Source organism: Epinephelus lanceolatus, chromosome 15, assembly GCF_041903045.1.
Source record: "Epinephelus lanceolatus isolate andai-2023 chromosome 15, ASM4190304v1, whole genome shotgun sequence".
Lineage (NCBI taxonomy): Eukaryota > Metazoa > Chordata > Actinopteri > Perciformes > Serranidae > Epinephelus > Epinephelus lanceolatus.
This window is the reverse complement of record NC_135748.1, coordinates 18,368,351-18,381,375: the sequence shown is the minus strand read 5'-3', so window position 1 is coordinate 18,381,375 and position 13,025 is coordinate 18,368,351. Positions and strand designations below refer to the sequence as shown.

At 40.2% G+C, this 13,025-nt stretch overlaps 1 protein-coding gene across 1 annotated transcript in view; it reads right to left on the bottom strand.

The window, feature by feature from the left end:
• Positions 1 to 10,205: 10,205 nt before the first annotated feature.
• The window catches only part of plcb2 (phospholipase C, beta 2), a 29,646-nt gene continuing 26,826 nt past the window's right edge, over positions 10,206 to 13,025 (bottom strand). Inside the window, exon 32 of the mRNA XM_033642090.2 lies at positions 10,206 to 11,121. Within this exon, the coding sequence (XP_033497981.2) occupies positions 10,951 to 11,121 (171 nt within the window). The 3' untranslated portion in view covers positions 10,206 to 10,950. The remainder of the gene's footprint in view (positions 11,122 to 13,025) is intronic.

Genomic DNA, 13,025 nt, shown 5'->3' with positions numbered 1-13,025 from the left:
GAGCCTTTGAGGAAGTGCAGACCAGATTTTACTGTGCATGTGCAATCCCCCCATGTTTGACCCCGTGGCTCAGCCTTCTCTTGAATAGTCTTGGTATACTATGTAGGCCTCTTCCTTTTTCAGATAAAAGTCCTATATTGTTTCACACACAGTCTGGCCATATACTAAGTTTTGACCTTGTCTTGTTAATACTTATCAGGTCCTACACTAATCCCAAATAGCGAGGAGAAAGTGAAAATACACACCAAACCAAAGCTCAGGTCTCAGGAGGTTAAGAATCTGGTTTAATATGTGCATATATGCAGTAGCAAATTCCAACATGAAACAGACTTGGTTGCATCGCTTAATGTTTTTATGTTTATGTAAAAATACAGCATGCCTCAGATTACCCAATAATCAAACTTATCACTGACTTCCTGTTGAACAAGAGGACTTGAATCTGTGTCAACAATAGGTTTGGCTACGCTGATCCTCTGTACTGTTTCCCATAAACCACCTGTACCCCCTCCTTAATCTATCAGCTCTGATGGAAATTCCTTCCCTGCAATGATGTGGAAGAGATGGAGGGCCAGAGAGCTCCCTCTCCATCTCCCACCTGACAGGCCCTATTTGTGGCCTTGCGGGCCCGCTCACCTCTGACAGCTCAATAAATTGTACAAATGGATAACAAATGCATTTGTTTGATGGCCACATTGTGCGGAGATGGCTAACACTCAGCCACACCTGGAGTAAAGGTCTGCCACACAGTTGCATCCACAAAGGAAGTCGCAGAAAATGCAGGCTTGGCTGGGTCAGAGGAGAAAACAGAAAAAAAGCACCTGGGGGCTTTAAGACAATAACAGATGCCAGGTTTCATTTCAAATGATGTCTCCACTGCCGACACTGTCGCATCTTTTATAGTTCTCTCAGTCCATCACTTTAAGGACTTTGAGTCACAAGGAAGACCATCCTTTATGTTCGTGATCAACCTTTTATTGATTTTAAATATTAAACACACGTCTATGTTTTTAAAAACTGATTCTGACAGAGAGTGACAGATGGCAACATTAACAACAGAGGAAGACAATATCAGTCAAGTCTCACCTCAAGACACACAGGCTCCATGCTCCCTGAAGGTACTTTTTTTCATTTTTTTAATAAATGAACTATCGGCCTTGAGGCCCACGACTATCCATTCTCTCCCCCACATGCTCTGCCACTCACGTTGCTCAGTATTCACCTACTAAATGCTAACACAGGCTCCTGTGGCTCTTTATTTAGCTGCACACAGTACACTGTCAATGCAGCTTTGAGTAAAAGCATAAGTTTCACATCAAATGAGCCCTCGGTAGGGCTGTTATTACTTTGAAAAGAGCCACTTTGTGCCTTAAGTGCATAACATAAAATGCATGTTGTCATGATATGGTGGGTGGTTCTGCAGCGTGTGACATTTTCAACACACCCACCATACCTATTAGTTGCTGCCCCACGGAGCAGAGATGATGGAAAGAAGAAGAAATATCAAAATGAACTGATAATTTGGGCATTTGGACACTTTCTCATAATTTACATTCTGCATCATTTTTAATTATGATCCAAATGTCTCAGCCCTTCATATGATACCATTCTAAATAGCTTAAGAGCACTACTATACAATAAACATCACTTTTTTAAAGGAGGTGGGCAGGTAAAGCAGACCCACCCTCTTCTCATCCCTTTTCACCTCCTCCCTCACAATATTTTGTAATAGGTTTCATTTATTTTATTTAAATTTAAAATGAGGAACCGTCACATCTTTTCTTCTAATTGATTCACACAGGCTGAATTTGATTTCTGCTTCGTATACGGTAGGTTAGTTTACACGTCAATACATGCATGCCCATCTTCAATGAGGCAATTCTCTTCACTACATATCTCATGGAAAAAACAATGCACATGATCCAGTCCTCTGTCTTCTTGGGGTCACTTTCATCACCATCTGGCTTTGTCCCGGCCATCTAAGCTTTACCCTCTATCCTTCTTCTTTTTTCCTTTGTCTGTTTTTTGAGGCAATGTATGAAAAATCCTCACCACTGCTTATGTGTGAAGTAAATCCTTGCTGAAATATCCAGCTAACTAGCTACATTTATGAGAGACACATAAAAAGGGAACTCAATTCCCTCCCATTAGAATTACTTGAATGGCTGTCCCACTTTGCCAGTAACACACTGTCCCATTTTAACAACATGCTACTGGCGAACTGCAAGTGTCAAAATCGCATTAAAAAAGAGAGAAGAAGATTAATATGAATATGGTCTTTTAAAATTCTGATTCGCCATGACATCCCATAACAAAAAACAAAACAATTACAAGCTCGCTGTCATTTAAAAATGTTTTATAACCTTAATTATTTATCTCAGAACACGTTGTCATTCTACTTTTCACCATGATTCACTGCAAGGCTGTTGGATATGGTGTGCCACGCCCCCAGAACTGATGTCACAGCTACAGAATCTGTATTTTTTAATCAAATACTTGCTTATACTGAGCCCAGTGTTGACTTTTAGTAATGAGAGTATATACATGATAAAGCTTAATTGACCCACTATACTGTTACTCACCCTATATGAGGATGGAAAGCACGTCTCCACTTACTTCCACTGTACAGAAATGAAGCCAATATATCATGTGAAGGTGCATTTCCTAGAATAACGAAAGCAGTATCTGCCCTGCTCTTCCTCTGATTGGCTCCTTTGCCTTTGTTGAGGTCCACACTGTTTTGAGTCCGCCCCCTCCACACACACACAGCGCCATTGATCGTGAGTGCACCGATTGGCACCAACAGCTGTCAATCATGATGTCAAACCTCCTTTTTATAGCATCAAATACCTAGTATAAATGAAACTTGGCACACTTAGAACAGTCGAACAAACATCAGCATGATAAAATCTACATAAAATATCAGAAACCATCTCTGGAAAAAATTTTGTTTGGCCTGTGTCCGCTGACATGGAAGGGGCGGGGTTTATGACCTATACTGCAGCCAGCCACCACATTTTGGCTTCACTTTTGGGGAGCTGTCATGTTATTACACAGTATGCTTCAAACAGAAGAAGCCACCGACTGTTGTTGTGTGTTGCTTATTGTTTACTTCACCTGCATGTTTGACCTTCACTGTGTAAAATAATGTGCTGGCTGTTTTCACAGCTTTTGAAGGGGAAAATATTCTCGTCAGCTTTAGTTCTTTGGTGGACTCAAGCGTTAAACACAGACTCAGAGGCACATGGGGTTTAACAGATTTATTGTTATGTACTTCCGATGACTGGAGATGGCAGGCGGAATGGAGATGGCAAGGTGGCATAGCTGACGGAGGTAGCGAGGGAGAGTGTGTAAGCAGGCAGGTGAGCAGACAGGCTGGCTGGGATCCACATTGAAAGAAACAACAACCTGATGATGAGTGGGAGAAAAGCCGGCCTTGATATACTGGAGAGGTGATGACGGCAAATGTGTAGGATCCAGGTGAGCGGCAGGATAGGAACACACACACAAGCACACAGACACAAAGAGACAATCAGGGGACATGCAACACCGAGGGAGAAGTGGGGAACACAGACAAACAGAAGGAGAGACGGGCACAGCTGTGAAATCTTTTTCCTCACCTTCAATTTGAGTTTAAACTTGTTAATGTACCAACATGATGTTGTGACTTTCTTTTACTTGAAGCCCCCTTTTTGTGAAAAATTAGACAAGATATATTCAAAGCAGAGTGTTTTATATGTCCTAAAACCTGCTGGATCTTTGTGCTACTAAGTGAGTGTCCATGAACAGCTTTTCAAAGTTTGTCTCTTTTTCTGTGGAGTATAGCTTTGATTTAATTTGAGTCCTTGGAAAGTTCTCTTTTCTCTTTGATCTTACCTTAGATGCAAGTCAGTTAACACTGCTAAATATCAAAAAGGCTTGATTTTGGTTCAAACCTTTAAAGCAGTAGTTTTGGTAGGCACACTTATTCAGCCTTTACAAGAGTTAGATGATAAGATGGAGACCACTGTGATGTCTATGATGCTAGAGTCAGGAAACGCTGTTAGCCTATCTAAGCACGAATGCTGGAAACATCTTTTTCCCAGGGATTAAACAAATAAGATAAATTAATTTGTGAGCTTTAGAGGTTCTGGAAGATGGATTTTGTTACATATGGACAGAGCCAGGGTCAACACATTCTCACTCCAACCTGGTCGTGGACTTTCCATGTCGACATATGACGTGCAAGGTACCCTGGGTGCATTGGTTGTTGATGTTGTGGGACACTGTGTCAAGTTCTGCCTGCCTGTTGTCTTTTTTCAAAATACACTTCCGTCTTCACAGGAAAGTAACATTTACATACAGTCTCTTTCAAAATAAACACACTATGTCGGTACAACACCCCGAATTAACAGGGTTTTTTTTCACACATTGTTGGGTTTACGCAACAAAAACGTGGTTAGGTTTAGGAAAAAAACAAAAAAAAATTTGCATTGTAGGCTATGTTTCTGTAAACCACAGATACGTTACATTTATCAACAACACTGTGGTGAATGTGTGGTTGGGTTTAGGCAAAAAAGGTCCTTGGTTTTAGTTAAGAAAAGATCATGTTTTGACTTAAAAACCCCAAAATTGGCAGCACAAAAGTCGCTGGATAAGCAGGGACAGGTCAACGAAAAACACCTGGGTTCTGTGGCTCAAAGGCTGCTTAGAAACGTCACGGCGGGTCGGTAAAAACATCCATAATCAGTGGATCAAATGCAGCTATGAAACTGAAACTAACTGCAGGGAGCATGGATTTTTTGAGAAATGGGACTTTGAAGCAGTGGACATTTTTGGACTAACATGGCTTTGGAATTTTGGGCCATGGGAACACTGGCATGGCACCAGCTATTTCCCCCTGTTTTCAGTCTTGTGTTAAGCTACCGGCTGCTGACAATGTCCTCAAAACTCTCAGTAAGAAAACCAAAAAAAAATATTTACCTGAATGTCGAACTATTCTATCGAAAGCTTGTTAATGAATGAAGGCCCAGGTACTGCTTTTTATAGTTTGTTTTTTTTCAAGGGAATATAGTTTTAATTTGATTTGAATGTTTGAGTTATTTTTTTATCTTAGATCAAAAGGTAATAACTTGTCAGTTATGCCAAATGAAAACATTTGACTTTGAACTATTAAACCTTTGATTGATTAGATTAAAAAAAAAAAATAATAATAAAATTCTCGTTTTAAATCAAAGCACTTATTTGACCCTGACACATTCATTCATTCATTTATTTGGATCCCCATTAATCACTACCAAGGTAGCAACTACTCTTCCTGGGGTCCATACAAGCAAACATTACATCATAGAGTAAAACCAATTTAACCTTGTGTCCTGTCGCTTTGTGTCATGAACTTATTAACACTGCAGAAACAAGTGGACTGTGTAGATCATTATGTACAGTCGTTTGCAGTTCAAATCAGGCATCTTTACGCTTACATAACAGTGCAGCCAGCTGCCAGGGTTCTGATGACTCTTGAGTCTCGGTCCTTTAAACTCACAGTGAGACAGATGCTCTTACCCCAGAGAGGTAATGGAGATATCACCAGGCAACGGGGTATCCAAAAAGTGCAAAGAGCCAGAATAAATCACCCGACTTGGGCTTTATGGCATGAATATCAGCTCCAAAAATGCCTGGTGAGTTTAAGAGTATCAGAATTCAAGTAGCCATAATAGTGTTTTCTGGCAGTGGCTTACAGTATGTGGGTGTCTGTGTGTAATTGTATGCGTCTGTGTGTTTGTCTAAATGTAAGTACCGTATCTTCAACACACGTAGGAAGCTAAAATTTGCATCTCTGAGAAGGTGCAGGCACTTCTCACAGGCCCTCAATGTTCATGTGACACACAGGAGAGTTAGACTGGCTGCAAGGAGACGAGTCTCCTGGAATACTCATTAGTCTGCTAAGCCCATGCTATAACCATGATTTTAATGGGATTGTGCAAAGTATCTTGGAACAAAAAACAACTTCATCGCAGCTTGGTGAAAGCAGGCAAACTGAAGGAATCAGTGTTTTATTGCAAGGCAATGCCTTTTTCCTTTTTTTAAAGGCGGTATAAGCACCATATGCAGCCCACAGAATGATCCAACACACACATTCAGCCTGTGACAGTGAAGCCTTAGCAGGTGGTGTGTATGTGGGTGGTGTGGGCGCTTAATATCCATCCAGGATGGCATCCACTTCAAGCCAAGATGGACTATAGATCATGTCTCCACCTCCTGTGGGTCAGGCCCGCTTCCTCACACAGGAAGCAACAAAGAAGACGAGAAAAATACTCTTCGCATGTTCTCTACCGTGTTCTCATTCTTTGTGCTTATCTGACCAAAGATGCACCATTTATGTTCTCTGCTAATGTTGTTTAAATCTTGCATTTTTCATGTTATACTCGTACATTGTGCTGAATTGTGTCTTTAAATTGCAGGGTTTTCTATTGCAGTTTTTTTCCCCAGGATTAAAATAGACAGCAAAAGAAAAAAAACACTGCTGCAGAACTGTGTTTTACAGTCACTGCCAAGATTCAGTAGGACCGCACTGATGGCTGGTGTGAACAGTTTTTTACGCTTTTCATTTTTGATCTCTTCCCTCAGTAAATTTAATCACACAAAATTGATTTAAACCTCTTTTAGATAAACAAAAATATTTGTTTGAGCTTTACAAGCACCCAAAACATACATCTAATGCTCTATTTCATCCCATATTTTAACATGTAAGATGATTTTCCTGCATGTGAAACCCTAGTATAAGTGTTTTGCTTGCTTATTGCTTTTAATCCTGCTGTTTAATTCAACATTTCTTTCTGAACATGCATGCACTGGGAATTCAATCCACCAGTATCAAGTTTTCCATCTAAACATCTGCTCCATTGCCTGCTCTGTAAATGTTTGTGTGCGTGAGTGTGTGTTCAGAAGCACTTCCTTCCGCTCTCTGTCCAGTTTTAGTGAGCAGCGAAGTGTTGCTCCGCTGGCAAAGATCCTGCTCAGGCCATCCCTCTCCAGCTGGTATGAGACAGAGCTGCCAGAGTCGTCCTCATCTTATGTAAGATTATCAGCCCGGTGATTCAGGGCTGACTGATTTCACACTCTAAAGCTCACAGTTCATCTGTGCTTTGCATGAGGTGGCAGGACTCTCAGGCACAAGCTGTGTCTCCCAGACATGGTTTGTCCAGATCCTCAGCTTTTAAATGTCAGTCATGTCATTTGTTGCAGGAGATGGGTGTCGCGCCGAAAGGAAATAAGAGGTACAGACAGATTGGTTTGGACGGTGAGTCAGAGGAGAGCTGTTCTCATTAATAAATGCATACATGTGTGTGTAAACACTTGAAGAAACAAGTGGCTCTCATTGATCTGACAGATTGTGCCCAATCTTATTTAATGTACCATATCTGGTGCTGTAATTGACTTACAACATTTCTCAGAGTTTTTTTCATCAGTTACCTGCGTCCTCTGCAGTCCATATGCCTTTATTGTGGCTGTGTGTCGAAAAGAGCACTTGATGCATCGCAGACCTGGTGCAATCATGAATAAGTCATGCCATAATTTGCCAAATTACTGAGCAGTGTAGAGGCTTAAGGCAATGTAGAGAGATAGAGAGAGCTATAGATGCTCCTTAGCGGTCCTCACCGTCCTCTGTGTACCAACAGCTCTACTCAAGTTCTTAGCACTGTTTGAACCTTTGGACTCTGACAGTCAGACAAATAGCACTGTTGTCTTTTGTCTAGATTGTGCTTTTCTTGTGCTCAGTTCTCTCGTGTACTCAGTCTTCAATTGGACTCTCAGACATGCACCCTGTGACATAGGGTTGCAAGTAGATGTTGGCTGATGTTAAGGGGACACAGTCAGCAAAAAGGACTGGAGCCAATAGTTTTCTATTCAAAAGTAACAACATTTTTTAAGAGAATGTTCTGAAAAAATCGTCAAATGAAAATACAAATTAATGAGTGTTTCCATCCACTGTTGTTAAATGAGTTTCTAAGGCTGCTCTCATGCACTGTTGGTATGTCGACCTACAAAAAGAAAAGCACCAGAATTTGTATGTAACCCACGTAATTCTGGAAGGCTGCAATCACGACCAATGCGCTGATGGGGGCAAAGAAGGAAGTAGTATAAAAGAGCTCAAGTTTGTGTAAGGTGGCAGGTTGGTAGATGGGTCAAACAAACATAGGACTTTCCCCGGGAGACCAGCGTTTGTGTCCTGTGTGAAACCAAGTGAAATCTGAGTTATTTTAAGGTACGCCATCACCATGTTTCTTTTCCTAAACATAACTTCCATAACTTTACGAATGATTAATAAGATTGTCACGTCAGAACTACACCTGTGTTGAATGAGAAACTCACATTAAATTAAAAATGGTGCCATTTATATGGGCTGTTTGCCCTCAAAAAACAAACCCATCTCTGTCATGATTTTCATTCTTTTCCTTTTCTTTTCTTTTTTGGGTAAAATAGTCAGTAGCAATCTACAACAAAATTAAACGCTTATTATACATAAACTTAAACTCTAAGTAAACTGTATATGTTTTTTAAAAACTATTCAATTAAATGAATACTTTATTTTAAGCACATTTAACTTTATTATAGCAATTCTTTATTTAAATGTATTGTGGCAGTATTTATTTGATTTATCAGTACTATATTTAACTTTATTATAACAGTACTTATATTATTAATAATAGCCTTAATTTAACTTGTCAAGACTGACAAGCTCTACAAGTCCAGCGAGCGGTTGCCAGTGTTGTGTGTATGTGTGTGTGTGCGCCTTATAACCATTAACTAGCGTGCAGGAGGGCCCGTCACAATAGCCTGCACTGGGGCCTGTCATAACTACCTCACGCCACTGATTGCATAAAATCTTAGAAATAACAACACTTTTCTCTTTCTTTTAGTGTAAAGAGGTACACATGATGAACAGCCTGAGATGTCTTAGGGGAAAATAAGTGTAATTTAAACATTATGTCTCAGTTTTCCACATTCAGTCAGTCTACTTCTCACTGTCATTACCTGTGCATTTGTCCATACATGTCTGCTTCTGTCTAGTAATGTCAACATCACATCACCACACTAAACTAAAGTGTAAGCTATTAAAGCAGGTTAACTCTTTGAAACCTGGAGTAATATCAGTTTTCTTGTGCTGCATTCAGACGCCTTTCACAAGCATTTAAACCTTTGAAACCTGAGTGAACTGGTTTGGTTTCTTTTGAAAATGTGCTTTAAACGTGACAAGAAAAATAACCTGAAGAAAGAGAAGAAAGAGAAGAAAGAGAAGGGGAAATTATTACAAAATCATAAAGAACTAAGGGAAAAATGCACAGAAAAAATATATTTATAATTATTTTAATTGTACTTTTAAAATTACATTACAGGAAAAAAAATAGATATATTTAGCACTTTTTTAGGTCATTTCCTCATTTGTTTGTTTGTTTGTTGTTGTTGTTGTTGTTTTTACCTTTTTTTTTATCTATTTGTCGGGAAAATTTCTTGATAATTTTTGTGTCATTTTGTGTCAAGTTGCTCATTGCCTTTGTTGTGTATCAGGCCAATTCACTCCAGTATTGTTTTAAGATAGAAGTCTGATACACATTCTTGTGTACTGAAGCTGCTGATTGACAATATTTTATTATATATTATTATAATATTATTAAGCTGTACTCTGTTCAGGGTAGAAAAGCCTCTCAAGAAGCATTTTACATGAAGTAGGCAATTTACCGTTAACTTGCTCCTGAAACCTGGCACCTCTTAGCTGTTACAAGTGCATCAGTACTAAGTGTGCAAAGTCTTACGGAGGGCGTTAGACCCTTTGGAGGGCCAGTTGTGGCCTGTGCTATCAATATCTAGATCAGTGGTTCCCAAATGGTCCAGCCAGAGGGTCCAAATTTCTCCTTAATCATTAATTCAAGATCCACACAGTTTAGTATATTCAGCATCATACTTGCATTTGGCCATGTCATCGAGCTAGTTTGCTGTCTCTGTCGAGAAATTGTCCATTAGCTACTCACTCTACAGCAGGAAAAAGCACTTCAAAATAAAAACTATATAAAGAAAATTCATTGTACTTCAAAATAAAGTGTATTACCAACATGACACGTTCGCGAGCCACTTGCAGTCCATTCAGAATGGACCCGCAACCCACCTTTGGGAACCACTTAACAGTAACATTTTTCATGGAAAAAATAAAGGAATAAAACACAAACATGTACAGTGCAAATTACAGTTTATTAAGAACTACTCATCACCAGAGAAAATTATTTAACAAAATAAATTATTGCTGCAAAGGGAATATTGAGGTATTGGTGCTGCCTGTTGTGCATTTCCAATGTCATGGCTCTATACATGACCTTAAAGAGCAAATGTAAATGTAAATGTAGCTTTTTTTTCCCTGCAAAACCCTCATTACAACTGCAACACACCTAAATCTCAGAGTGAGTGCTTTGCTGTGGCTTCATGGAGTATCACACACCATGTGCTGAAGTGTGACAGATGGAGTCATTGTCTCAATTCAGCCTGCAGACTCTGGTAACCCATTTTTGCCGCTACATTTTCTCTGCTACATTTATTCCTATTTTTGTACTCATTAAGAGAACAGAAAGGAGACTGTGAGCACTAAACTGAAGCTTTTAGTGATGGGCCTTCATCTGGAAGGTATTTGTTGCCGTAGTAGGGTATTTTTCATCAGTGAAAGCAACAGAAAAATAGAGTTAAATAGAGAATAATTTCCAATTCATCTAACTTTTGGTCTACAGGACATCCACAAAAACATCATTACGGCTTAATGACTTCCAAAAAACTCTCTCTATGAATAGCACCTCTAAATTGAAATTTCACACACAGCTCCCCTAATTCAATCCTCTACTATTCCACAGTTATGTTAAGACTGTAGGTTATGTAACAGGTTCAAAGAAGGTGTAAGAGTATTGAAAAGGTTTCTAAAAAGTTACACATCTAACCCAGGAAGACATCACCATAGAAGCCCACTCCCTCCACCTTCTTGTCTCCAGCTTGATCGACTAGATCGGGAAAGTGGGCGCCCACACACACATTGACAGCCTCCTTCACCTCTGCTGGCAGAGACCTCAGTTTCTGATCATGCTCCTTCAGGGCCTCCTGATTGAGCTGCAGATACAGGGGCCAAAGGTTAGTTAGAGGTTACAGGCTTGTCGAAAGAACACATCGACATTTTCCTTAGTTTCTTTTCTCGGCCAGGTGCTTATCATAATCTTTGGAGAATGGATTTGTGTATTGGCACCCGTAAAAATAAAGATCACTAAGCTCAAGCTCGAGTACTGGCTTGAATCCAGTGGATTGATTTTAAACAAGAGCGATGATAAGCTGTTTTTAGGATATTTAATAATGTGGTGGTGTGCCTGTATTTAAGAAAATGCTTCAATATACAGTCAATGGTGTTAAATACATACAGCGAAGATTAGCTTTGCATGTTGAAATAAAAATGTTATCCTCATTTGTCCCTTAATCTCTCAGCACTCGCTTGAATTCCTCCCACTGCTTTTCTCCATATCAGAAACTGTGTTTGAAAGCTAATACTACTGGTGAGGCATAAAAACACACAATCCATCTGGCATTCACACGTCAATGTCTAAACTATTTAACACCTCTCCACTCAATAATAACTGCCAAGATTTCATCAATCCCAAAGCAAAGCATTGTCACAATAGTGCTCTGACATCATTTACAGCGGTGGGAGCGTGGTGGTGTTTTCTCAATCACCTAAACTGAATGCGTCACTTTGAAACATTACATATGATCACTGAATGGACAGATGGCCACGGCTGACGAGGAATTCGAGGATTTGTTGTTGGCATAGTTTGGATTTTAATCATGTATTAATCACACTGAGGGGACACACCTAATATGTGGGAGGGTATTTCCACCACAGGAAATTACCCAGGGGACCAAGAACTCAGGAATCAGGGGCTTGTGATGATTACCAACCATCATGGTTTGCAGTGCGAAACATTTGCTGACTGGTCATTATCTTAGGGAACTTTCAGACCTAGAGTTCGCTTGCCTTGGTCCAAAGGGTCCATGTCATTGGTTCAACATCCCATTAGTCCGACTGTCTGCGGTGCTGAACGGCTTGCGGCGGGCGTATGGTGGGCCGCGACCAGCTTGAGGCGGAGCAGGCTCACGGCTTATGTGTTTGTCACTTTCTTTTTCATTTTAACCCACACCATGATCTTTTCCTGACCCTAACCAAGTGTTTTTTGTGTCTAAACCTAACCAGACCTTAACCACAGGGCGTCATGATGATTTCGGAACAGACTTCGGAACAATGAGATTAATATGGTCGGAACAATGGGATGTCGAACCAATGGGTTGTCGAACTAATGGGCAGTTCCCGGTCCAAATCAGGGACAAATTTTTTTACAAGTTGTATAATTGCCTAGAGAATTGCCTAAAGCTGCTTTTGATTGGTCAGAATTTCAATGCAGGAAAAATCCAGGAAGCAAATAAAACGTTGAAGAAGAGTACACTTGCAAGATGAATGCAACACTTTCTAATGTCACAGTGGAGGGACAACTACGCAGGTTGATTTTAGCGCTGGTCATCGTGGACTATATTGCTGTCATTGTTCATTTTAGTCAAACCATACAGTTTGAAAACGAGGCGCGGCTGCAACAGAAACCAATGTTTTAATGCACTGGATGTGCTGAATGTGCATATTAAGACAGTACAGGAGGAGGTGCACATTAATAATCCTCCAGGACTATAACATGCTCATGTTTAACCCAAACAATGTGTCATGTGACTGCAGTTGGTTTGGATCAAGGTCAGAACAAGTTCTCACCACAAATGAACCACACCAGAGTTCGTTTGTAACCGGACCAAGACCACCTCTTCGAGAAGGTCTCAGTCTGGTTGTTTTGGTGCACACCTGAGTGCAATTGCTGTCCTCACACCTGCCCAAATGAACCACACTTAGGGGGCAAACAAACTTGAGTTTGATTGAATCAAACCAAACAGGGCAGGTTTGAAAGCACCCTCATTTGTGTTCACAG